Source organism: Pyxicephalus adspersus, chromosome 7, assembly GCF_032062135.1.
Source record: "Pyxicephalus adspersus chromosome 7, UCB_Pads_2.0, whole genome shotgun sequence".
In the NCBI taxonomy this organism is placed as follows: domain Eukaryota; kingdom Metazoa; phylum Chordata; class Amphibia; order Anura; family Pyxicephalidae; genus Pyxicephalus; species Pyxicephalus adspersus.
The window spans coordinates 74,171,353-74,197,324 of record NC_092864.1 but is presented as its reverse complement, the minus strand read 5'-3'; the positions used below and the strand labels follow the sequence as shown (position 1 = coordinate 74,197,324).

General features: G+C 37.8%; 1 protein-coding gene across 1 annotated transcript in view; it reads left to right on the top strand.

Annotated features, from left to right (window-relative positions):
* The first annotated feature begins 22,398 nt into the window (after nucleotides 1–22,398).
* The window catches only part of XYLT1 (xylosyltransferase 1), an 86,073-nt gene continuing 82,499 nt past the window's right edge, over nucleotides 22,399–25,972 (top strand). The window contains exon 1 of the mRNA XM_072419184.1: nucleotides 22,399–22,444. Within this exon, the coding sequence (XP_072275285.1) occupies nucleotides 22,399–22,444 (46 nt within the window). The remainder of the gene's footprint in view (nucleotides 22,445–25,972) is intronic.

The following is a 25,972-nucleotide window of genomic DNA, read 5'->3' as shown; positions in this document are numbered from 1 at the left end:
CACTAGTTCTTTAAATGCATAGTAAACTATATAAGTATAACAAAACTTTTGTGTAATTTTAGAAACATTACAATGTTTGTTTTCAAGCTCTACTGTTTATGGTGTTCTCTTAATCAAACATCTGAAAATATTTGCCTATATCTAAAAATGTGTATGAAAACCTCTTATCATGCAAAATCCTGGGTGTGGACAGAATGGGAGAGCAACTACCTACGTCATGCATCCCGTGAGGCCCATGCCCGAGATTAGGAGCCCTTTTACCAATGGAAAAAAAAGCCAATCTCAGGCATGTGCAGTGAGATCGGCAATCTTTTTTTCCAATCTACGTCACCCAATCTCAATGCCTGGGCAGTGTGAGATCGGGTGACACAGGAAAAATAAAGGAAAGAAGAAAAAGTAGAAAGGAAAAGAAGATGTCGGCGCCCGGCGTAGGCCTAAGACAGATACCGGGCCGACACGGAATCTGATTAAAGAAACCTCCCGACGGATCTGCGGGATTAAAGGTGTTTTTTTATTTTTTTTTTGGGGGGTTTAGTTCCGCTTTAAACTGGCTGGACAAAGCATCCTTTAGCCTCGGATACATTTTTATTCAGATGCTTTTTTATTCGACTGCACTTCTGTAAATTTTGCTCTATGCTTTATATTTATTCAATACTTTTTAAATCTAAATTAGAAAGTGATTTATTAAATCAATAAAAACGCTCTTTTCTTATATACTAACTTTTAAAAATGAAGTTATATAGAGATTTGATAAAAGGTTCAGCGTAATATAAAACTTTTAGTAGTTATTTAATGCAGTTTACATATATCAACCAAAAAAGAGGAAGACAACTAAGAAGCAAAAAGGGACTAAGGGATTTGGTTTTCAAAAGAAAGACAGTTCAACTAAATGCAGGACAGTTGGAAGCAATCTAAAAGGTTGCAGTAATGTCAAGGAAGTGCAAAATGATCTCTATAAAAAGTGTGTTTCCTCTCTTTCTTCATATCAAGGAATTTGGTAAACTACAGAAGCACTGCTGTTCATGCCACTGAAGCCCCAGACAGATTTTGTCAACACCCTTTACTACAGCTATTACGGATCTCATTGCTCATGTGGAAAATCTTTATAAACAATACTGAACCTTTTCTTTTAAACAGATAGACCTCATGAGTTTATACTAGCTACAACAGAGACACTTAAGACAAAGGGCCTGATTTATTAAAGCTCTACAAGGCTGGAGAGGATACACTTTCATCAGTGAAGCTGGATGATCCATCAAATCTGGAATAGATTTCTTCAAAGTCATTTACTATTTACAAACAAATGTTTTGAATCCTTGACCAGATCCTTTCCAGGTTTGCTGTATCACCCAGCTTCACTTATGAAAGTGTATCCTCTTCAGTCTTGGAGAGCCTTAATACATCAGGCCAAAAGCGATAGTGTTTGCACCTTGTCCACCACATAAGGCATGTATATGTATCTAGCTTCCTTTCCACCACTGTGACCGTGCTTGGCCCAACTGGGGCACTATCATGTGTATTTGTAGGGGGGAGTCATAACAGCATTTCTTAAATTGGAAGCATTTTTTGGACATCTCTGGCACAGCTAAGGCTGTTTTTATACAACATGGAATCTAACATTTCCCCAAACATTTCCTGGTAGGAATCTTCCAGGTCTATGTGTTTCAATGGCAGTAATTGATTCCTAATAGCAGTAATTGACACCAGGGAATGTCAGATTCCCTGTTTTATACATGGACCCCCTAGTGTATATAACTGTAATTTTTTTACAGTTAAGATGATTATTTTTATGTGTTTAAAGCGTACCTAAACTCAACACTTTTACTTTACATAGAGGAATAGCCAACCCTTCTATGTAAGGTAGAAATGTTTTTTAAGTGCATACCTACGTCACGCAGGATGGCCGGGATGGGAGGCTGATCTTAGGCATGCGCAGAAGGGGCATTTTTCCACCAAGGGGAAAGGGATGCCAATCTCACACATGAGCAGTGAGATTGGCTCTCTTTTTTTCCCCATTCACAGCGGTTATGACACCCGATCCCACACCTACTCGGGGCGAGGTCGGAAGACGGAGCTAGAAGAACGGAAGAGAAGGCAGAAGATGGTGGCGCCCAGTGCCTCCACCTACCGGATTGCAAGAAGGTCCAGCACCATCGAAGGATCTGCAGAATTAAAGGTAATTGTGATTTTTTTGTTTTTAGAAAAAATTCTGCTTTAGGTGTAAAAAAAAAGTAAAAGATAAATATTATATAGTGAACAAAAGTGCGTATAAACTTTGTGAAAAACTATGATATTATAAATGTAAGTTAAAATCATAGGAAAAAAATATATAATTGACCTTTGAGGACACATGAATTTAATTTAGCCCTAAGAACACACTACTACATCAGTTGACCAAGGCCCGTTCAGGCCTGATAAATGTTTGTAGTCGACACCATCAGGCGTTTGCTGTAGAGTACTTTATGGAGCAAAATTCCAAGGCACAGCATCCAATCAGGATCCACCTTGTACTAGTCCTAAAAATAATAGATTCTAATTGGTTGCTATAGATTCCTGCATTTTCCATGAATTGCTTTGTTCTTTGTGTTGTTTATTAAATAGAGCTGTGTATGTTTTAATTATTCCCAAAGGCTGTACTTGTGGAAAAAGTACCTTAGTTTTCTGTAAAGTTAACTTGAAGCCTGATCTCAGACTGTAGAGGATCTCCCTGCTCTGTAGTGCTTTCATGCAAGATGTTATAATGAGATTAAATGTAAACAAGGTTGTTATTTGAATCACTAAGCAGCATTAATAAACTGAGTAAATATTCATCCATTCCCTATGGTGGATGTTCAAGCTGTTAATTCTGTTGATGATTTGCATACTGTTAATTTTTGAGTGAGGTTGTAATAAAAAGAGAAGGAGGGGGATTATTAATAGTTTTACCATACTTTATGTTTTCATAAGCATCAGGGGAGAAATCATTCTCACTGAAAGTGAAAAGTTTAAGTCGAATTTGTTAAACTGTCTTTACCATTTCATATTTGTTTCCTTTTTTTTTTCCTAAACATTATTTTACTGTCCTGCTTCTTGTCATTTACTACTATTATTGTGGCCCTTTTATTATTTTATTGTGTTTGTTCCATTTAGTCCTTTTAGTCCTTAGGCAATTAAATGGGAAGGTGGGGATAATTGCGGCAAAACAGCAAGAAGTAAAGCTTTTTTCAAGCAGACGTGTATATTTTAGTCATACATAGCAAGAGAACATGGTAAATCAGACCGGTTTAAATTGACATTATAATAGACACATTAATATTGTGGAAAATGCAATGGGCCTAGATGCCCTCCAAGAATGGAGAATATAGAATATCATGGGAGAACATGGTCAAACCAGCAATGAATCTGGTAGAATGAAAACGTTTGACAATAATTGAAAATGATTTAAGAAAAAATCTAATTCAGGTTTGTTCGATTACCCAGGTTCTCCCATAGTCTAGACTACACTAGACGGATTCGATTAGATTATCTCCAGTCTATTATCTCTAGGCTTGGTGAGCTTTAATAAAGACCCAAACCCAATATCTTAAAATTCCTTAGTCTTCTTTTGCAAAAAAGGCATATTTCATTCTGTAAAGTTGTCCTGTTTATGACAATAAAGTTATGATTCTGACTTTAAGTATATTTAAATGCACAAGTTCACCCAATTTACCAGCATTCACTTTGCTAGTAAGTAGAAGTCAATCAGTTAGGCAGAAACATCATTTCACGCAGCAGTTAAGTACATGCAGTGGAGAAAGCAGGGGACTTGCTTAGGGTAAAGAAGCTTCTGTGTCCTCATTGTGCCAACAACCAAAAGGCACACAAAGTTTTTGTCAAGCCAATTTCCTAAAATACACAGTTGGACCCAGTTGTCAAACTGATATTTACAAGGCCTGTAACAGTTCTGTTAAGTGCAAATGGACAATATCCAATTCCAGGCCAACATGATTGGCCAGCCCAATCCTATGAGCCTACTTATCACATACCAAGGATCACGGATCAGTTTGAATTCATCAAATTACTCGAAGAGGTCATTCTACCATATGCCAAAGAGGAAGTGCTCTTGAAATGGGTGTTTCAACAAGACGCTGACCTCAAACACACCACTAAAACAATAATAAATGTTATGCTTTTACTGAAAAAAACTGATGATAAAAAAAAATATTCAGGCATAAAATGCACATTTTATTCTAAAATATAGTCTGCAACCTAAGACATCTTACAAAAGGACAATAAAAAATATGTATTTTATAGCAGTGAATTTGATATATATTCTTGAGATTGTGAACAACAAGGGAAGTATGTTTTATCGCAGAACGGACTTCTACAAAGAACGAAGTCTACAACAACATTTTTGCCTGCTCACAGTTTTTGTATGCAGAACTATAGTTCTGCTTCAACACAATTCTCATAGCACTAGCTGCCAAACTATTTTTTTTGTCTGCACCAGCGAATGAAATAAAGCTCCCAATTGGTTCATCCAGACCAGCGGTAACCAACAGGTGGTCCGCCAGAAAATTTGGGTTGTCCGCGGCTCTGGCCGGTGCACCCCCGAACTGGGTCAGAAGAAGGACCCCACTAGCGGGGCGCACCGGCCAGAGCTGTGGACCATGTCCCCCGTACAAATCCCAGGCTCAGGGAAGTGGGCGGGTTGTGTCCCTGGACACAACCGGCTCATTCTCCCATTGCAGGCTCAGATCTAGGTGGGGTTTTGTCATGATGACATCACTATGGGGAGTTTTCTCCCCCCTTTGATTGACACCCGGCTCCCCGCGGGACCAAAAAGGTTGGCAAAAACTGATCCAGACAATGATGCAATTCACCAGTCTTCCTTAGGTCAGGTTTAGTAACTAATATGGTGGGTTCTGGGTGACATTTTCTGATCCTGCTGGTACACCCTCTTTGCTGCCTCCTAAATTTAGACAACATGATCCTAAAAGAATAATTGTCTCCAGTCGCAAAGTATGGCCTCTTTCCACACTACAAACTCTCTGTGTTTAGTTGCCAGGGCTGAGGATATTTTCTGCATGAAGGATATAAATACAGGAATTGGCCATGGTGGTGGAAGAGGTTAGTTGAGGTAGAGAAAGATTGGCTGTTTTAAATATTACCTGTAATTAAAAAATGTTTCATACTTGAGACTGAAACATTTAATGTAATTTGGCTACTCAGACACTCAGTTATACCAAGGGGCAATTTTAAGGGGCAATATTTTCAGGGAAATGTACGTTTGATTCCTGTGATTTTTCCCCAAAAAATTTAGCTACTGCTGACGTATAAAATTCCAAAAGCAATTCAATAAAAATAGGGTATTTAAATTTCGGATTTAATGGTGGACCTTTGGGAAAATGTCAAAGATAGGACTGCTGGCAAAATAAGTATTATGACAAGTGAGGTAATTTGTTTAGTACATTTGATGCCAATGTACTGTCTTCCTTGGAAAATGTTCTTTTTTATTTAGTCTCTCCCAAGTACAAATATAAATATGAAAATTAACCAGTAGACATCTGCACTAATTCACATTTCTAGGTGTCCGATGAAGTGGAGCAGATGCCATCAGCAGTTTAGCATGCCTTGTCGTATATTGTCTTTCATGTCCTTGTGGAGAGAGTGATTTGCTGTCTGTTTGCAGCTGGAGCCTGAACTTTAAATATTTATGCTTTGGGTGAACACATTCATTCATTATGTGTGCGTACACTTTCATAGAACTCTGCCTTCCATAGAGATGTCATCCTGTGTGTAATTCTGTTTTGTGTAGCTGGAGATGCACAGCAGTTGAAAGCTACGTAGCTGCAAAATGTGGCCATCAATCAAATTAAATAGCTTTACCACCGTTGGCCCATCATAAATTTCCAGTGAAGTAGATGCATCTGTCACTATTAATACAGATTGTATTCTACAGGATTTTTGATTGTGTTTTGTATAACCCCTTAATAACCAGAAAAGAAAAAAATGACAATGCTATATAGTACTCATGCATGGTATAGCAGTCTGCTGCTCTTCATTGACTGTAAGGAGCAGATGATTGCTTTTTAAGTGTGTTTGGTGGACTCCGGTCCCTTTTTATAAATAACCATGCTTATCATTAAAAATAATCTTTAATAGAAAAGAAATCCTACATTTTGTCCCCTCATAGTTGTATTTTATCGTACATAGGACCCTAACTTTTTAAGTGTATCCATATCCAAATCTATTTTACATTTTGTATGGAGTAGTAAAGGATTAGAACTTTCATATTTCAAAACCATAGTGGGCAAGAAATACATTGAGGGCTGTAATCTTCTACACAAATAAAAATTTTTAATTTAAAGCAAACCTTGTTGGTAAATTTATCCAACACCCCCTCTCCACACTCACTTTTCAATAGGTTCCCTATATGTACTGTTAGTTGCAGGACTGACTGTGGACAATCCACCAATGCATCTGCCAGTCTCTCGTAAAAATGATGGATCAGTTAAGTAGGCACTGCAAACTTTTTCCCTTCTGCTTTGACTGGAGGGAAGATCTTGTTTTCCATCATGGGAATGTACCCACCCATTTCTGCTTAACCCAAATTTCATAAATTCAGTGACTCAGTGGTTAGCACTCTGGCCTTTGCAGCGCTAGGTCCAGGTTCTAATCTCGGCCAGGACACTATGTGCATGGAGTTTGCAGGTTCTCCCCGTGTTTGTGTGGGTTTCCTCCGGGTACTCCGGTTTCCTCCCACATTCCAAAAACATGCAGTTAAGTTATTTGGCTTCCCCCCAAAATTGTCCTTAGACTGTATTAAAGAAATATGACTATGGTAGGGACATTAGATTGTAAGACCTTTGAGGAAAAGCTAGTGACATGACTATGGACTTTGTACAGCACTGTGTAAAATAGTGGTGCTATATTAATACTGTGTAATAATAATGATCCTAAAGGCCTAGCTCAAGTTATTAACCCCCCTAGCGGTATTCCCGAGTGTTTACTCTCGGGGTTGCCAAAAACATTAAAAAAGAAACAATTACTTTGTTCCCTTGGCATTCCCCGGCATCCTGCTCGTGCCTGCAGGTCCTAGGGACACGTCTTCTTTCTCTGATCCTCAGCCCGCGACTGCAGAGACGTTCTCCAGGGTTTTTCCGGTGACGTCGGTGCGGACGGGAGGCGGGGTGGCAAAATAAAAAAATTTTGTATTGGATTTAATACAAATTAGCTGTATTGAGTTCAATACAAATAAATCCTTATAATATATATATATATATATATATATATATATATATATATAAAATGAATTACATTGTTGCCTGAACCACCAAACGTAGGGAGTTGCAATAGATGACCAAAAAGCCATAGAAATATTTTGTGTGGAAAGTTTACGAGGGGGTGCTGAGAAGTTTCTTGATTTTACCAAAAAGAAGAGTTATGAAATAACATTTATTCAACAAATTCCCCCCTGAGGCTGATGTACTTGGTACAGCATTGTTGCAGCTTTTCTAGACCTTTCAAATAAAAGTCCTTTGGTTGGGCCACAAACCAGCTCTCAGCAGCATCTTTGACGTCGGAAATGTCCTCAAAACGTTGCCCCTTCAGGTGTTTCTTCAAATTCCTGAACAGATAGTAGTCGGAAGGGGCCAGATCAGGTGAGTAGGGGGGATGGTGGACCATTTAGAAATCCAGGATGTTCAATTTGGCAGCCACATGTTTGGACGTGTGCGCAGGTGCATTGTCCTGCAAAAAAAAGGATCCCTTTAGTCAACTTTCCACGGCGTTTGGTCTTAATTGCCTCCTTAAGCTGGCCCAGGAGGTTAACATAATACTGTCCAGTGATACTAGAGCCCTGAGGTAGGTAGTCCATCAACAGAATACCGTCTTTGTCCCAGAAAATGGACGTCATTACTTTTTTGGCCGATTTCTGGGTTTGGAACATCTTTGGCCGTGGGGACATGCTGTGGCGTCTACCTTTCACTGTTCCTTGATTTCAGGATCTTAGATGTGGAGCCAAGTTTTATCCTCAGTCACTAACCTAGCCAAAAAGTGCTGTGCAGCCTCAAAATCCGGCAGATCCCGGATCATATGCTCACACACTCCCGGATCCCGGATCATATGCTCACATACTCCCGGATCCCAGATCATATGCTCACACGGTCATATGCCCTCACACTCATTTTTCTATTTCATCTGGCAGGGGGCAAAGCCAGGAACTTCTCAGCACCCCTCGTAGTGGTCTGAGAATGCAATCAATAAGGAAGATGATGTAGGGCCTAATGAAACTTTTTCTTAGTAAATTTTAGGTGGAACGTCTCAAAAGAAAAAAGGTGTTGGTAAACAGGAAGGTGCCTATGAATCGGGTTTCTACTTTCTGCTTACATTTTGAATAGCAGATAGAAAAGTATCTGCGATGTAGTTTTATTAAAACATAAGCCAAAATAATTATTTTCTTTAAACATATGTAAATCAATATAGGTTATCAGTTTGCCAACTGTAGTTGTGAACACACTGGAGTTCTTTCTTGTTTAGTGAAGGTAAATGTTGTGTTTCTCCTCATCTGTGAGAAAAATGCAAAAATCAATATTTTTTCCATTCATATCAAAAACTGGCAGAGAGCGCATCGCTATGCATTCATGAAGTGCTCTTTATTACAAGGTCAATACCTCTCCATCTACTTTTATTGAGATGATTGAGCAGATTGGTATCCTCTTCATGGTAATGGTACAATAAAATGTAAAGTTGTTTGTCTGAAATTCTAAACAAGCTGAGCTCAGGGAGGAATAAATACACAGACCACTTTCATATGTTTTGTCTGTACAGTAATTATTTCATTTTCTACGTGTTGTTATCTATTCCATGCACTCTGTATAAAGTACATTTGTAACTGAAAATTTTTTAAGTACATTTTTACATGAGATGGTATAGTATTCAAAAATTAGCCAATAAAAAGTAGATATAAAGAAAATAAATATTTTTACTATATTTTAATATTTCTGTTCTTCCTTCGGACAGAAAGGGCTTGATTTATTAAAGCTCCCAAAGACTGGAGAGGATACGCTTTCATCAGTGAAGCTGGGTGATCCAGGAAACGTGGAATGGATCTTTTCCAGGACAGAATACATTTGCTAACAAATAGCAAATGACTTTTAAGAAATCCATTCCAGGTTTTCTGGATCACCCAGCTTTACTGATGCGCACACACACACCCACACACACACCTCATGTCCACACACACACACAGCCTACCTCACGCACACACACACGCACACACACAGCACACACACACACAGCACACACACCCACACACACCTCTCGCACACACACACAGCACACATACACACACAACACACAGCACACACACACACCTCACGCACACACACACAGCACACACACCTCACGCACGCACACACACAGCACACATACACACACAGCACACACACACACGCACACACACACAGCACACACCTCACACACACACACACACGCAGCACACACAAACACACACACAGCACACGCACACAGCGCACACATACACCCTAGCTATTCAAGAAGTGAGGAAAAATCATCATGGGTAAAAAGACTTAGGTGAAAGTTTGACAAAGGCTAAAGCTATTCCTATTCTGCTAGTAAATACTTTATACTGCTTTTGTTTCTTTTTGAGAAAAGTGATCACACAGGAAAACTCCCCTAATGGACCTAAACAGCAATACAAACCTACACAATTACATCATTTTTTGTGTGGATTTGTGTTGTAGAACAGTGAAATACATATATTCATTACAAATCTGAAGCTAGTTCTTCTCCCAATGAAGAGCTGGAATAATTAGTTAGAATAGATTGCAAGAAAACCTGTTTCCAATCCCTGAATCACATTATTATTAAACTGTATTTGTATATAATAAAATTTATATTAAACAGGCTTGCAAATCACATGATTATTTCCAAGGCAATAGACATGTAATATCCACTCATGGGGTCTGATTTATTAAATCTCTCCAAGGCTGGAGAGGATACACCTTCATCAGTGGACACCACGGTGGCTCAGTGGTTAGCACTCTGGTCTTTGCAGCGCTAGGTTCCAGAATCTCAGCCATGCACTCTGCATGGAGTTTGCAGGTTCTCCTCGTGTTTGCAAGGCTTTCCTCCTGGTACACCAGATTCCTCCCACATTCCAAAATATGCAGTTTGGTTAATTGGCTTCCCCACAAAATTGCCCTTAGACTATATAAATGACATATGATTATTGTGGGACATTAGATGGTGAGCCCCTTTGAGGAACAGTTAGTGACATGACTATGGACTTTGTACAGCGCTATGTTATATGTTGGCACTTTAAAAATACTGTGTAATAATAATAATCAGTAAAGCTGGGTGATCCAGCAATGTGACATTGTAATAGTGTGCAGCAATGTGACAGCATAGTAATAAAAATCACGAAATATTGAAATTTATATCAGGACAATTGTAAAGTAAAGGGAAAAAAATACTTAACTGTTTATACAGAGTGCTTCTGTACCAAGTGTCTCTATAATTTACATCTTGTTAAGCAGTTTTCTTTCTGCCTCAAAACATTGAATCAAGTCAAACTGTGGGCTGGCACTTATATTACCAGAATTGTTAATTTTTAGAAAAAACGAATCTGGATTCATAAATAACTAGTATTCAAATGATCAAGACTTTCTTACTCAGCTACCTATATGAAGATCATTTATTACTGACTGGCAGCATATAATTTTCTTGTGCAATATTCCTCCTTACCCCTCCCGTACATACAGCCACACTGCGTTCCAGGTACAGCTTTCATCCATAACTCTTTATTCTGGAAAGGAAACTTTCCGTGCCTAGATAAAGTGTTAGTGATATCAATGTATTGGGAAATCCTTTTGCATTCCTGTGCAGTTATAAAGAGAGGTTAAAAGTCTAAATTTCCTGTCATTTGTCTAATGCTGTCTTTTTGCGTTTTACTTAGACTTACATCCACGTCAAGGTTAGTTATTAGTTTTCATCCAGTCAGTTAATGTTAATATTACCTGTTCAGTTAAAAGAACAAAAAAAAGAAAAGGGCTTTTAAAGCATTAAATCCTTAACATTCAACTCATCAATTATTTAAAACTTTTATTTATTATACAAAAATAAAAATTACATTCATAAAAACAATAACAAGACAATGCATATCTTGAAGTGGTCTCAACAAATCAAATGTTTAACGCATTTCGCAGAAATATATACTGCTTCATCAGAAACTTATATTGACATCTAAAACAATACGGTGTACAGTTACATAGCATACGTTACAAACATTCTTTGAACATGGAATCTTGTTTTCAAACACTTCTCTACTTACATATTATTATATTATATATCATTATATTAGAAATAGTATGGTGCTGTTCTTTCATAGGATAGTCAGTGGGATAGAACGGAATGGACAACAGAGTCCTCAGTCCTCAATCAGTCCTCAGAGTGTGCATATATACAGAACCAGGTCATCCAATGTATGTATATTATATAGGTATTTTCTTAATATTAAATTGAAAATGAAATGAAATTCCCATTCCCACCTATAATACACCTAAGGAGAACCCAGAATCCAACCTCAATCATCATAAAATCAAATTGTGTGTGTATTCAGTCTCATTATCTATAAAAGTTTGTATAAACCTCCAATACTTCTATATTCATGTCACAATAAAACAAAATAAAGTGAATAAGTAAAAATAGATTCAGGTAAAAAAAAACTTAATATACATTTCATTACTTAGAAAACCCAAGAATACATACCTAATGTTAGGATACTGCTACTAACCTCAGGGTCTGATACAGGACCTGACACAAATATCGGTAAAGGAACTTTGACATCAGAGATAAAGTTATACAGTTATACAATCAACAACTGGCCACTTCCATTGGAAAGGTGTTCCTAGCATCAGTAGCCCATTGCCTGCTGATGTTAAGTTTTACACTCTATTATCCCATATGACCAAAAAAAGTGAAAAGGCAAACAAAAACACCTATTACTTTTAGCCCCTGTCACCACCATACACATAACCATATCAGTGCTACCCTTTAATACCAATTTCAGTAAAAACATCTGTTAGTAACTATTCAGTTAATAGGCAAACAAGCCTACTACTGAGATATCAGACACAAGAAATAAATGTAAAAGTTAAGTTTACCCAATATTATATTTTACTTTCTATAAGACTTTGTCAGGTGATTTAATTCTCCAGAACCCATCTAAAATTGAAATATAAGTTCTGTGTTGACTTGAAACTTATTACATTCGGGAGGAAAATGAAGCACCCAATAAAAATACTTGACCCCCTATGGTAAATGGAATGCAGAATGTATCCTCACCTACTTTGGATTGGTACCATCCTTTTAGGTTTTTTATAAGAACTAAGGCTGGGTACACATGTTGGACTTTTGTCGTTGGAAAGTATCCTTCAGAATCCTTGAATGAGTGCTGTACATACAGTGCCGTTCTGCTCTATGGTGCATTCGTTCATCATTCATGGATCAGCCCAGGTCAGTGTGGATATCGGATGAGTATCTGGTGTGTGTACAGCGCCCATCGTCCAAACCCCTGTACTGGTGGATCCACGAACAATGAACAACGAACGATCTTAATGGAAGTGAAGGGAGAGAGAATGCAGCGGGGTGCCGCTCCATCATTCTAGTGCTGTATGTACAGAGCTCTTCATGCATTGTGCAGTCCTTAGTCATTGGAAAGGATTGTGAAAGATCCTTTCCAATGACAATTATTGCACGTGTGTATGCAGCCTAAGCTTAGTCAGAACAAATACATCCAGTTGGTAAACATTTGCAGATTTAATCACCTACTGACTGATCACAAGTCTTGAAGACAGTAAAGAAATTTCCTTCACCTTTTTGGGACCCTTCTATTTCCCTGTGGCCTTGGCTTATAATGTTTAACTTTATTATTTGTTTTGTACTGAATCACCTTTTAATATTCTAAGGAATTCAAGGGCTTTTGGCTACATGCAGAGGAAAACAAAATCTCACTAAACAGCTGTGTTTGGTCAGATGGATAAGATATAAAAACTTTTTAGCCTTTGTAGCCAAATGCTTAGTTAGTTTAACCCAGTAGTTATTACTCCACTTACTATTCCTTTTGGAATGTACGCTGCAGTGATGGTTCAGTTCCTTTAACCTGGAGTTATGACATTTTTTACAAAGACACTTCATCCATTACAGACTACTCTTGATAGGTGAATGTGGTACATATTGCTAGCGGCGGTACTGAAACTACTACCGGGAGTAAATGGTAACAGACAGACAAAACCTGTTACTAGCCCATATCCCAAAATCTAATTTAATGTCCTGGCTTTTCAGAAAATTTGTAAATTCAAAAAAAGGTCCCTGGTTATGAAGCAAATGTATTTGCATGTTTTTACATTTGAGGTTAAATATATGTTTTACTATTTTTAATCCCTAGATTTTTTTCCTATAGGATGATGTTATATTTGTGGCCTATCACCTGTTTATAGAAGTAAAGCTTTGAAGACCAAACGTTTGTCAATTTTGTATCTCCAATGATAATGTCTGCTCCTTAACTACTGTCTAAGTTTTCCAAGCCATCCCCATCACTCACAGTAAAGCTCTGTATAAGATCTAGATTCTTTATGAACTTGTATGTAGACTAGGTGGTAAAAATGGCAAATTTGCAGCTTCTTTTAACATAGGTCATGGTCACTCATGACATTAGTAAATTCCTAAATATTATTTACACTATATTATGATGGACATATGAGATAAGTACTAAATGTGCAATATGTAGAGTGTAAAATTGATCATCAGCAGGCCATGGGGATATTGATGCTGGGAACACCTTTCTAATGGAAGTGGCCAGTTGTTGCCAAGAAAGCTATTGATTGTATACCTATATCTCTATCTTATGTCAATAGTTAGACACAGTGCCTATTCAGGTGACAGTACGGTAATCTAGATGTTTAACATCAGGATATTAGTAGCGCTATCCTAATATAGTATGTGTCACGCTTGGGAAGACAGGGCCACTAGCGGTCACTACTGCTTGCACAAAAGTGGTGTGAGCCATGAGAAGGGCCAAGGCCCAGAGTCTAAGTAGTAACCAGGTCTTTTCTAGAGCCTCTAGTGGTGATAATGTTGTGCTGCTGGTTACTGCCAGGTTGCGGTCCTTGGGCACACCAGGGTGGGCAGGATGAAACAGGGTACCAAATCACTAGAAAGAAAAATTGTCAAGGAAGGCTTGGGGTTGGGGCATGCAGCAAGCAAGAGAGGTCAGGTCACAAGCCAGGGGTCAAATTCCAGGGATCAAGGAAATAGATATCGGTGACACAGGGGCCACTGCGGACACAGGAAACACAGGAGACTCCGGAAGTGACAGGAGGCACAGGTTACTGGGATATCCACAGACAGAGAAAAACACTGGAACAGCACAAGGGAACTGGCTGGAAAACAATAGACAGGGCAACAAGGGGTTAACACAGGAGCTGGACAGGGAGAGCACTTAACCAAAAAGGTTAACCAAAAGATGTAGAGGAAATGCTCAGCAGAGCTAGGGGGCTCCGCACTAGTGGAAACATGTTGCATGAGTGCTGTGTCACAGCTAGCTAAATAGCCAAGGGTGATTAAGAGGCTTTTTTCTGATTGGCCAGTGGGTAAGGCGATACTGAATACATCTGGAAAAGCAGGCGCACTAGGTCTCAGAACTGCAGGCATGCACAAGAGAGAGGCGCCTGCGCTTTAGCGAGGAAGAAGTAAGTGTGACAGTATGCATATAAAGGTGTTTGACAAGGAAGGACTGACAAAAAGCAAAGCTGGACTTGGCCAGGGGCAAGAAGGAGTAAACATTAAGAATAAAATCACAGTGATGTAGGTAAAGGTATAGAGCATTACATGCTTTCAATCTCTGTAATCCGCTACCTAAAACAAAAATATTTAAAAGAATATGTAGTCTGACATATGATAATATCCAAGAGACAATGCAATTAGCTGATCACATCTGACCTCCGTACATGAGAATTAGAACCATCAGGGTGAAATTCAAACTCCAAATGTGTATTTGTGTTACAATATACAAAGCACCGAGACTGCTAGATTAGCTAGATAACTAGTATACTAAAAAGTGGAGTTCAGTAGTGGTAACGTCCATACAAATTTCAGACATAGTTTTTTTAAATTGCAGCAACCTTTTTTTTCTATCTATCTTAAAAGTGTTTCTTGTCCATATAAGTTAAGCAACATTTCTGTTTTCTCAATAACAAACCTCTACTGTAGCTAGTATACAGTAAAAGAAGTATAAAACAGACATTCTAGTTAGATAGGGAATTCCAGATTAGTTTAAACAAGTCCGGCTTTGATACTACTCTGAAAATATTATTTTCAGGTGGAATTTAATAGCAAAAAGATTTTCTTTAATTTAGACTTGTGCCTGCCTGGTCAGAAGAAATGTAGTTTACATTGTTGACACTGAACACAGCAAGGAGGTGATAAGCTAAAGCCTATATACATCATTTCATACAGTTTAATTGGCTCCACTACATGGAACTGAAGTCCTGATGTAATTCCTAATGTTATTTTCATAGTTTACTAAACTTATCTAGCTCTTGTGTTAATATTGGCTACCTACCTACTGCTTCCAAAAAAATGTTGATTAGGGACTATATATTTCTAGAATATATAAATTTATAAAATGCTTGTTCCAAGGTTGTTTCAAGGTTTTAGGGCTTGTAGCAATGTGGTGAATTCTACTAAATGAACATGGATTGCATTTTCTAAAGCTGTGCAGCATTACATTCCTAAGGTGCTCGTGGCGTGCTATTAACAAAAATGGCAACCAAGTGTACCAAAGAATCTGTTGTACAGTGCCGCATGTTTTGTTTCTACAATGCAATATTGTGAATGGGCCCCTAGTGCCTTAATGAAGTGCATGCAAGATTTTTATTTCAAGTTTATCTATTTTACATGTCTACCTCAAGAAGGTTTATCTTCAGTATAAAGCAGTGGTCGCCAACTGGTGAAAATTTTTGTGGTCCGGGCTCTGGCCAGTGTGCCCCCCAATGGGGTCCTTCTGACCCTGTTGATCATGTGCCCCGTATGGACTAACCCCCCCCCCCCTACACTCTCCTATTGCAAGGTCAGATCTGCTTGCTAAACATCCTGGGGGGACAGTAGCGCAGGGCTGGGGACATAACTTTTTTTGCCTGCAGAGCCCTCCACTACTGTCCCCCCAGGATGTTTAGCAAGCAGATCTGAACCTGCGATGGGAGAGTGGGGGTTCTGGCACCATGACATCACTCTGGGGAAAGTTAATTCCCCTTTAAGTGACACGCGGCTCCCCGTGCATGCACAGTCCGGATTCTGTGAACCTAGTGGTATGAAAGGTTGGCGACCACTGGTCTAAAGAGCGCATTATTAGGACAGTGGAAGAGGGTATGTTGAGAATTACTAAAAAAAGGGGTTGTTCTGATTTTAAGATCTTATTTAGAGAAGTGTTTTTTTCTGAAGATACACAGGACAACATAATTTGGTCACCATTAGGGATGAGCGAGCGAGTTTTTAAAATCTCGCGGTGAATTCGGACGTTCTCGCCTACCGAAATTGTAAGGGAGAATGGCCGGTGTAAATTCGCAGATCGAGCTCGAATTTTAATTAAAAAAAAAGTTAAAAAAAAAAAATTGCGGGCTGTGGCTACTTTCAGTGATCAGCTCAGTGTGCGATCCCTGGCACTAGAGGTTAAACGGGGACAAGCTTTCCTCAGCCAATCAGAGAGCACTAGAGGTTTTGAATGGGGAGACTTTTCCCCATTTAAACTCTATTGCCGGGAATCGCACTTAGGATTCCAAGGGCTGCATGAATGAATGCCCTGAAAATCCACTGCGATCCCAGGGCACTAGAGGTTAATTAACCTCTAGTGCCCTGGGATCGCAGTGGAACTCCAGATGAACTCCCAATGGAGTTTCAAGAAAATCATCCCTTGTCACCATAATGGCAGATTGGGGATGTTGAGTGGATGTGGGTACATGTCCCAGATTAAAATTGTAGAACATTTTTTAAAGCATGTAGAGGAATACTACATGCTTTTTAGATTTTTATTTTCACATAGGACACATTCCCATTGGTACCCCGGACCCCACAAAGCCTCACAGCAATTTCAGTGACAATTCTATATTCATGAGCTTAAAAATTATCCTAGTCAGCTACGTATATGTGCAAAATGACTAAGTAATTTTCCCTAAACTAGATCCATTCTTAATTTTCACAGTGAAAACATATTTGAAAAAAAGTATCTTTTCATCTCTATTAATAAATGGGAATTTAATAAATATAGACCCACTTTAACTAGAATTTTTACCCAGAAAAATGTAAAATATGTATGGCCAACTAAAACAAAACTGAATTTGTATGTAGCTAGCAGGTTCTTTAATAACACACACACTTTTTAAAGTGATGATTCAGTCTTGTTAAACCTCCTAAATTGACATTTGCTGATTTTGCCTATGGCATTTATTTGTCTTTGTGTTATGCCACGCTGTTAACAATGTCACTCATGCTATAGTAACACCTAATAATGACAAATATTTCTTTTTACATTATGGTGTAGGGAAAACATGTGACATTGTGGAAAACACTTTTCAAAATAATTGTTGCGAGCTGACTTTTTCTTGTAATATAATGCTGAGGTTGGTTTTATTTTTGGAGGAAAAAGTCTGTTAAATCCTTAACAATACTCCGTAAAACATGTTCATATCAGCAAAACAAGAATCCAGTCCAGGTAACAAGAAACTGAAACATACAATATATTTATAGATTTAAAGAAAAGAAAAACTTTCATGCAGTGGTTGGGAACATCAAACTGTTTTCTATAAAAGGTTTATTGACAATAGCTATGTATGGTATGTGGTATAAGAACTTAATGTGTTTTCATTGACTGCTCGATTTGTGTTATATATATAATGTATATGTATAATATTTATTATAATATATTTATATATAATATTGTACAAAATAATTTTTTTTTTTTTTAAGTTGGACTCTCTCCAGTAGGTAAACTTGGGATAAATGGATTCTAAAGATTTTATTGTCTTTAACTACTCTGACCAGACCGACTTGCATGGATAGCTTACTAGTCTTTTTATTCTACTAGTTTTTATGGTGATGCTTCAGAGACAGAGCTCATCACATGGCTCACATAAGGCTCATTTATATTTTAGTAGGACATGTTTGGTGAGTATTTCTGATGCCCACCAACAATTTTATTTCAATTTGTAATAAATATCAGTGTAATATGTTTAATAATTAAAAAATAAAAACATTTAAATTGAAACAAAAAATACATTCTACATTGTAATTAAATTCAACTTATCGTTTTAACATTTTTACTGAACTGGAAATAAATTGTTTGCGTAATGCAAAATGTCATGTACTTTAAACATTTTATAATTGACCTGAAAATTGCAGTAACTTGTTGTAAAATGCGTGTTTTGTGCTGCATTGGTTATCCAAATAAAAATGGGAAGCATAAAAGCAATGCACATAAACACACAAAATAACATATTTTTGTTGTCATACCATAAAACAATGGAGAGATTGAAAAGGAGCTCTTCACATGTATTTTTTTATTCTGCTTGTACAAAGAATAAATATCCTGTTCCCCGAAAATAAGCCCTAGCATGATTTTTCTATATTTTTGATGATCGAAATATAAGCCCTACCCCGAAAGTAAGCTTTAATAAATATAAATACATGGACAAGAGGTGCTCATCTAAGGAAAGCGTTATGGCTAGACATGAGAAATTGGGGCCAATGGTTCTATAGGAAATGGAGTCACAAGAAATTCAAGATGGAATTCAGGATTTGGAGAGTGATGATGATGTTACAGAGGATGATGACATGACTATATTAGAATAAATGTTGATTTTATTGTTCAAGAATAAATGTAGATTGTTGTTTATAAAAACAATAAGACATCCCCTGAAAATAAGCCCTAGTACATTTTTTGGAGCAGAAATTATTATAATAAGTCTTATTTACGGGGGAAACAGGGTATATCTGTGGTAACATGTTTTAAGAAGTATTATGAGTCATTTCAGGCTTGGGGTTGACGACAGCATTCTACTGTAGGCTGAACCATGGTCGCAAACCACTTCCATTTCACTAAATAGGAGTGGCTAGGAACCATTTTTTGCATGTGTTTGCTTGGATCACAATGTAGTTTCACAAGGTAACAAGTTGCTTTTGGCCATACAGTTGTTTTTGGAGAAAGCAATACAGCCACTGCCATGTTTAAACACTGCATTGTGGTTTGCTGCTTCTGGGCCCCTAGGTGCCTGGGAATGGCTAAAAGCACCGTTATCCACAGCAAGCATAAAAATGTTCAAAACATGTATGATGTTCAAAATTATATAGACACAATACTGTGAAAATGTTTTAAGCAATTTAGATGTTTTTCTATGTCAACATTTTTTACAAATGTTTAAGACTGATTCATAGAGTATTCAAATCTAAATTTATAATAAACAAATCAATAGCAAATGAACACACATCAGCTTTTACGCTTCTGTACTTTCCATGCAGTCATTGGATTATACCGCACCAATAAATAGACCAACTTGTTTGTGCTGGCAGTAAAACAGTTAATGTGTTGATTCATGGAAGCTCTCTATTTTAGATGAATTCACATATTAAGTGTTCCGTACACTGCACACTCCTTCTGACTGGCGGGTTGTCTATCGGTGTGTACTGCCTCAATTTGCTATAGTCTAGAAATGTTCCCTTTTTCTGCTAGTGCAGCCACCCAACTGAGTAATATGTGCTCTATTTCACTATATTCCGGCAGTTCAGCAGCAGGTCATTTGGAAACTTATATGCAGCTCTAAAATAATCTCAAAGATAAAGGTCAGGAAAAATTGGTTGAGGAAGCAGTTATATTCAGTTTTAATTCCAATGTATATCTCATTAGCCTGCATGAGGCTTATGTAATGTACAAATTAACAAATGCTCAACCCAAACTATAGTTTATCACAAAACGAATTTTAATAATTGTATATCTGGCCTTTGCAGCGCTAGGTCCCAGGTTCGAATCTCAGCCAGGACTCTCATGGAGTTTGCAGGTTCTCCCCGTGTCTGTGTGGGTTTCCTCCGGGTACTCTGGTTTTCAAAAAAAAAAAAAAAACATGCTGTTAGGTTAATTGGCTTTCCCCCAAAATTGACCTTAGACTGTAATATTGACATATGACTATGGTAGGGACATTAGATTGTGAGCACCTTTGAGGGACAGCTAGTGACATGTCTATGGACTTTGTACAGCGCTGCGTAATATGATGGTGCTATATAAATATTGTGTAATAATAATAATATTAATAATATGGCATACCGGTGATATTTTCACTTTTTGGGTTGCTTCTCCTGACATCGGTCTTACCTAGTACCTGTCTTCTGTTTTTATGGCTTTGTCTCCTAGCTTGTTTTCTGGTTCCTTTTTGCTTATAGCCTCCCTAGATTGAGCCTATCTGTCCTAGTCTCCCTTGTACCTCTGAATAGATCGGTCCACTTGCTTGAATTCACTATCACAGCAAGTTTGCAGACACAACCATGGAGAGGACATGGGATTAGTAGCTGGTAGGCTGGCCGGTCATCTTCTTGGCAAACATCCTTGGGAACCTGGCTTTAAAAAACACAGGACTGCTGTTAAACACTAAAAGTTTTTTTCTGTCTAAAGAAACTTTACTTGTTCAAGTTTTTTTCAAAGTCAAAGCTTTTTATAGTTGGATACATTTGTGACATTTTTTACATCTTAGACAGACAGCTTCTGCTTGTGAATAGAGCTACAACAGTGGAATCCTGAGCAGCGGTTTATGTATTGATATTCCAAGGAGCTAGCTAGGCAGCAAAACCTCTCAGATTCTTGAAATACCTCCTGTATAAAAAAACAGAGAGTTAATCTACTCTTTATATTTTTTTATATTCTTTTTTATGTAAGCTTGATTCCTATCATTTATGTTTTCATAAATGAGTATTCTTCCATGGAAAAATAAGAAGAATTGGTAAATCCGGGCTAAAGCCACATACACATATGCAATTATTATTGTTGGAAAGGATCTTTCACAATCCTTTGCAACGACAAAAGACTGAAAGATGCATGAACGTGTGTTGTACATACAGCACCGCTCTGCTGTATGGAGAGGGAAGGAGGAGAATGACGGAGCGGCACCCTGCTGCGCTCTCCACCTTCCCTTGCATTAGGACCGTTCGTCATCCATCGTCCGTGGATCCGCGAGGACCGTTGTTCAGACTATGGACGACGGGCGCTGTACAAACGCTAGATCCTCGCCCGATATCAGCCCTGAGCCGATTATCGGGCGAGAACCATTGGACGTGTGTACGTAGCTTTAGGGTTGAACTCCAAATGGATAATTTCTTTTACAGGTATTTCTCCTGTGTTTAATATTATCTGTGAGATAATTCATTGAACTCCCTTCATTGCCTGACAATGTCTTAAATTTACTAAAAATGGCTTTATTGCCATTTGTGTGGGACATTCTGTTAGAAAGATTTCCTTTTCACCTAATGCACTGATGACCACTGTGACTGGGACATTTAGTAAAAGAAGCACTCCTAATAGCCGAATTAGCTTCCCCTCTATGCCTTCTACACAATTGGGCATTTTTTTAATCTTGTTGAAGCCTTAGTCTAAAACAGGTTTCATAAAAAATTAGGCAGGATAGACAAGATTATTAAGATACTTGTTTCTTCTGCAAGGTGAGATGTGGGGTGGGATCAAAGCTCATTATCCATGTGTACTTGCCATGGTGTCCGCAGTTACTCTCATAAAGAGCAGCAACCATTTCGTGCTCCCTGGCCAGTGAGTTCATGCCTTTTAGTCATTTGGTTAATGATGCGGTCACAAAAAATCTACTGAATGGCCAGAAGGTCAAGCTGGATCAAGCAGATTTGATAGCAGCCATCCGGCAAATCCCAAAAAGCATAAAAAAGGATAAATACTTCACGTGCAGAGCTCTGAACAAATGATCAAGTGATAGAGTACTAGAAGTGCGGGGCAAGTAAATCCACTTCCTAAATACAGGGTGACCCAAACGTCCATACACAGTACTAGTGACTTTTGGGACACCCTGTATACACAAGCTTATCTTCCTGTGTAAATAAACCACGTACATGAGCATTTGCAAATGCTTGCAAACACCAAGCGGTTAACACCTAAAACCACTACTGGGTGCCACGCGGTTATTAAAGAGGAACTAAAATGAAAACTGCAAAAAAAAAATACACTTACCTTCAATTACACAGGCCATCTGGGGGTATCCAGCATTGGGTCCCGCGTCGTCCCGGCATCTGTCCCGAAGGCAGCGCTCTGGCCGCCATCTTTGTCTCTTCTTCCAGGTTCAATATCCTTCGTAACCCGACATGCGCAGAAGGAGCACGCAAAAGCGTCCCGGGATGTGTGGCGTAGGTATCCCGGGAGGCTTTGTGCTCCCATTCATTGTTGACCACCTAGGTGATCGAGAATTAGGGGGTAGTGCTGCACCTTTTTAGCAATTAAAAAAAAAAAACAACAAGATTTTTACTCTACATAAAAAAAGTTGTCTACCCTTTTATGTAAAGTGAAATTTCTGAGTTTAGGTACGCTTTAACAAGGATCAGGGAGCAATAAATGCCAAAGTTTTACCCACTAGTCTAAACATCATCTTAATACCATTTTACTAAAAAATAGTGTTAATTAATAATTGTTAATTAATTAATGTTTGGTATACTTCTTTACACTGTAGAACTACCTTTCATGATTTTGTAAGCCCCACTTTATTGTAAAAAGCATGATTCAGGAACTCAATGAACCAATGACATGACAATAAATTTTGATGCCTTTGAAGGTGTTGAAATGAAATTCTGATTTTTGAAAAATAACATTGTATGGAGCTGTGTATTCTGTTACCACTAACGGGTGTGTTGCACACATATGACATAACGCTAACAATCTTTCACATTATCAGTACTAAGCAAGCGATGCAGAAAGGTCACTAGTAACGTGAACAAGCAGCAAAGAGACATGAACTGGATAAAAGAACAAGCCCATGTTAATGACATGCCCTCTAGCAAGTCGAACATGATGTATGATACAAGACATGAACCAGGACAAATCCGGTGACACTTGACATCAAACAAAAGACAGATCAATGAATTGCTGTCATCTGAAAATGTAATGCTGTAATGAATGTATTTTTTTATGTTGTTATATAGATGAAAAAGGGATTTCATGGATGTACACTTTAACATTGAAATATTTTCATTATTCTCTTTCACCATGGTCATACCAGACTGTATACCTTAGTATTTTAAAGGTGCAACAATTTGCTTTATTATTTACTTTAAATGTGATATTTAGAATTTTAAGAGTAGTCTTATTTTAGGAGTTTCTAAACGTTTAGGTTTATTGCCTCAAGGTCTTCAAAAAAATCAATTAGAAGGATATGTATTCTTTTATTATTATTCCTTCCCAAGATACAATCTGCGTTGGGATACATAGAGATATTGACAGGCTTGGTACTGGACTCTGTATGCTGTTTGAAAAACAATTGATCATTCATATTAGATAATGGGAATCTCCATAGACCTTTCAATTTCTCATGATAAGACATGCATAGTTGTTGTGTATCCACTCCTAAAACTACATAAAGTCCACCCGAAATTTAAGCATAACTAAAGTCTCCTGTATGACGGTAGTCTGGGGGGGTGGGCATTTACTATACTCCAATTTATACTATTACATACCATGTCTAGGTATTTTTTACAATTAGAACAGAGAGATTTTTTTTAATAGTGCTTTAACCTCTCTATCTCATGAGTCTTCCACAGAAACTATAATGTTTTGGATATACAAGCAAATTGTAACTACTTCAGTCCCTTTATATTCATGCATATAAGCATAGCATATGAGCAAAAAAAAATGGAGGTACGCTAAGCAGGTTTGTGCTGCATAAAAAGCTTTTATGGGGCATTTAGGCTTAGTCTACATGGACGATTTCCCCAGCGTTTAACCTGAGGTTTTTAAAGCCCATGTTTTAAATCCCCATGCATTCCAATAGGATAATCCACACCAGGACGTGTCCTTGAGGTACGTTTATGAGCTTTATCTTAAACGTTGCTTGACATATTAAAAAAATAAAACGCTGGGTTAAAGTTAGAAGTTGTCCAAAAACGCGGCTAAATGCTTCTTTTGACATCAATGGGATGTTTTCCCGCGTTTATAAGCACTTAGAATGCAAATGCGGGAAAACCCAGCATAGGCGTTATATGTGTTTTTAGGCATAAAAGTGCATATAAATGCAATAGGAACGTTTATATGCATTTTAAAAAAAACGTCCTTGTAGACCCAGCCTTAATACAGCAGAGGGGTATGATTGCCATGATTTTTTTCTTTTTTATTGTAGACATGTGCAAGTTACCCCATTATCTCATACCAACTAACACGTAATATGCACCTATCCTTTCTTCTTGTTTAAGCTAAACTCTAGGATTTTGTTCACACATTCTTCCTCTGCCATGAGAACCGTCTATTATTCATTATATATTTTTTTAAACCATAAAAGAAACCAGACGAAATCTTATCATTTGATACTTGTGATGTTATAACTATCAGATGATTTCTATGGATAATCTTAGGGCATAATAGAGAGCCGTAAGGAGTTGGAGGCAGATCTGTAGGTGGTAATAAGTTAGTTTCCGTCTCCGCCACCTCCCTAGTAGCCTTTCCTAGGCAGTGCCTACACATGATGCTGAGACTATACTGAAATAAAGGAAATAGTAGAAAGGGGAATACCATGGACAGAACAGATAAGTAGGGGGAGGCTTTATAATGCTTGTAGTCAATCAGACAGAAAATGAGGTGGGCTCAAGATACCTGCTGCACCTTCCAATGCTTCTTATATAAAAGAAATGGAACTCTTTCATAAAAGTCGAGAACTTTCTAAAAGTGTGGAAAAAGAAAGGTAAGGCTAAAGTTCAGCTTTAAGTTCAGGAGGGCCAATCCAACAACTCTCATCAATCAGAAAATAAGTGTGTTCTGCTTACACATATTACTGCGAGCTCCTTATCGTTGCACTGATCAGTAAGACGGTAGAGATTTGTAGCCTAGCAGTTAATACTGAGTAATAGTGATAAAGTTGGGAAGTTAGGCATGTACCACTTACCAAGACATACCAGTGGGTGATATGATCAAAAACAATTTCTTGTAGACTTCTGTTTCAGGTTTCATTTTGATGATTTATGGGCATGAATTACTAAATTGTGAATTGAGTTGAAGTACAGAGAAGTGAACCTGTGCTTACTCCGAACAGCAGATCCTAAGCACTTTAAGCTTTTTTATTGTCCTTGGTCATAACTTGATGTTCTTATGATGTTCACCAGACACTTCCATAAATCAGTCCCACTGATTCTTGTCACCTCGTAGCTCATATTATTATACCCTTTTTGGTTTTAGGAGTATGTGCTTACTGAGGTTCATATTCATTTTTCATTTTGCAGAAATATGTATTTAAATGTATAATATTTTACAGGTGCACTGCATTTTTCAGAATCTAAAAACTCTAAACTTATATTGCTACCATTAAATACTATTTTAATCAAGGGTGGTAAGACTCATTGCAATGAAAATGGACTTTTATTTACATATCTGCATTGGCATACATATTAAAAACACTGAGAATAAACACAGTCGTGTGAAGTGTAAGAAAAATTAGCCATTCTATTGCTTGCAGGTGTTTCAGTTTTGGAAATATGAAAGTAAATTGTACATTATGAACTGTATGGCATATAGATGTAAGCAGGTTTTGCAGGTATATAAAGCTACCAGCTAAGTTCACAGAATAAATACATATAGGAGTATTGACTTGCATGTCAATACATTTGTAATTATTTTTAGGACCTGGGTGCTTGTGTTAATTGCATCATTTTAACGTCAGTTTGACATGTTTCTAAGATCTTT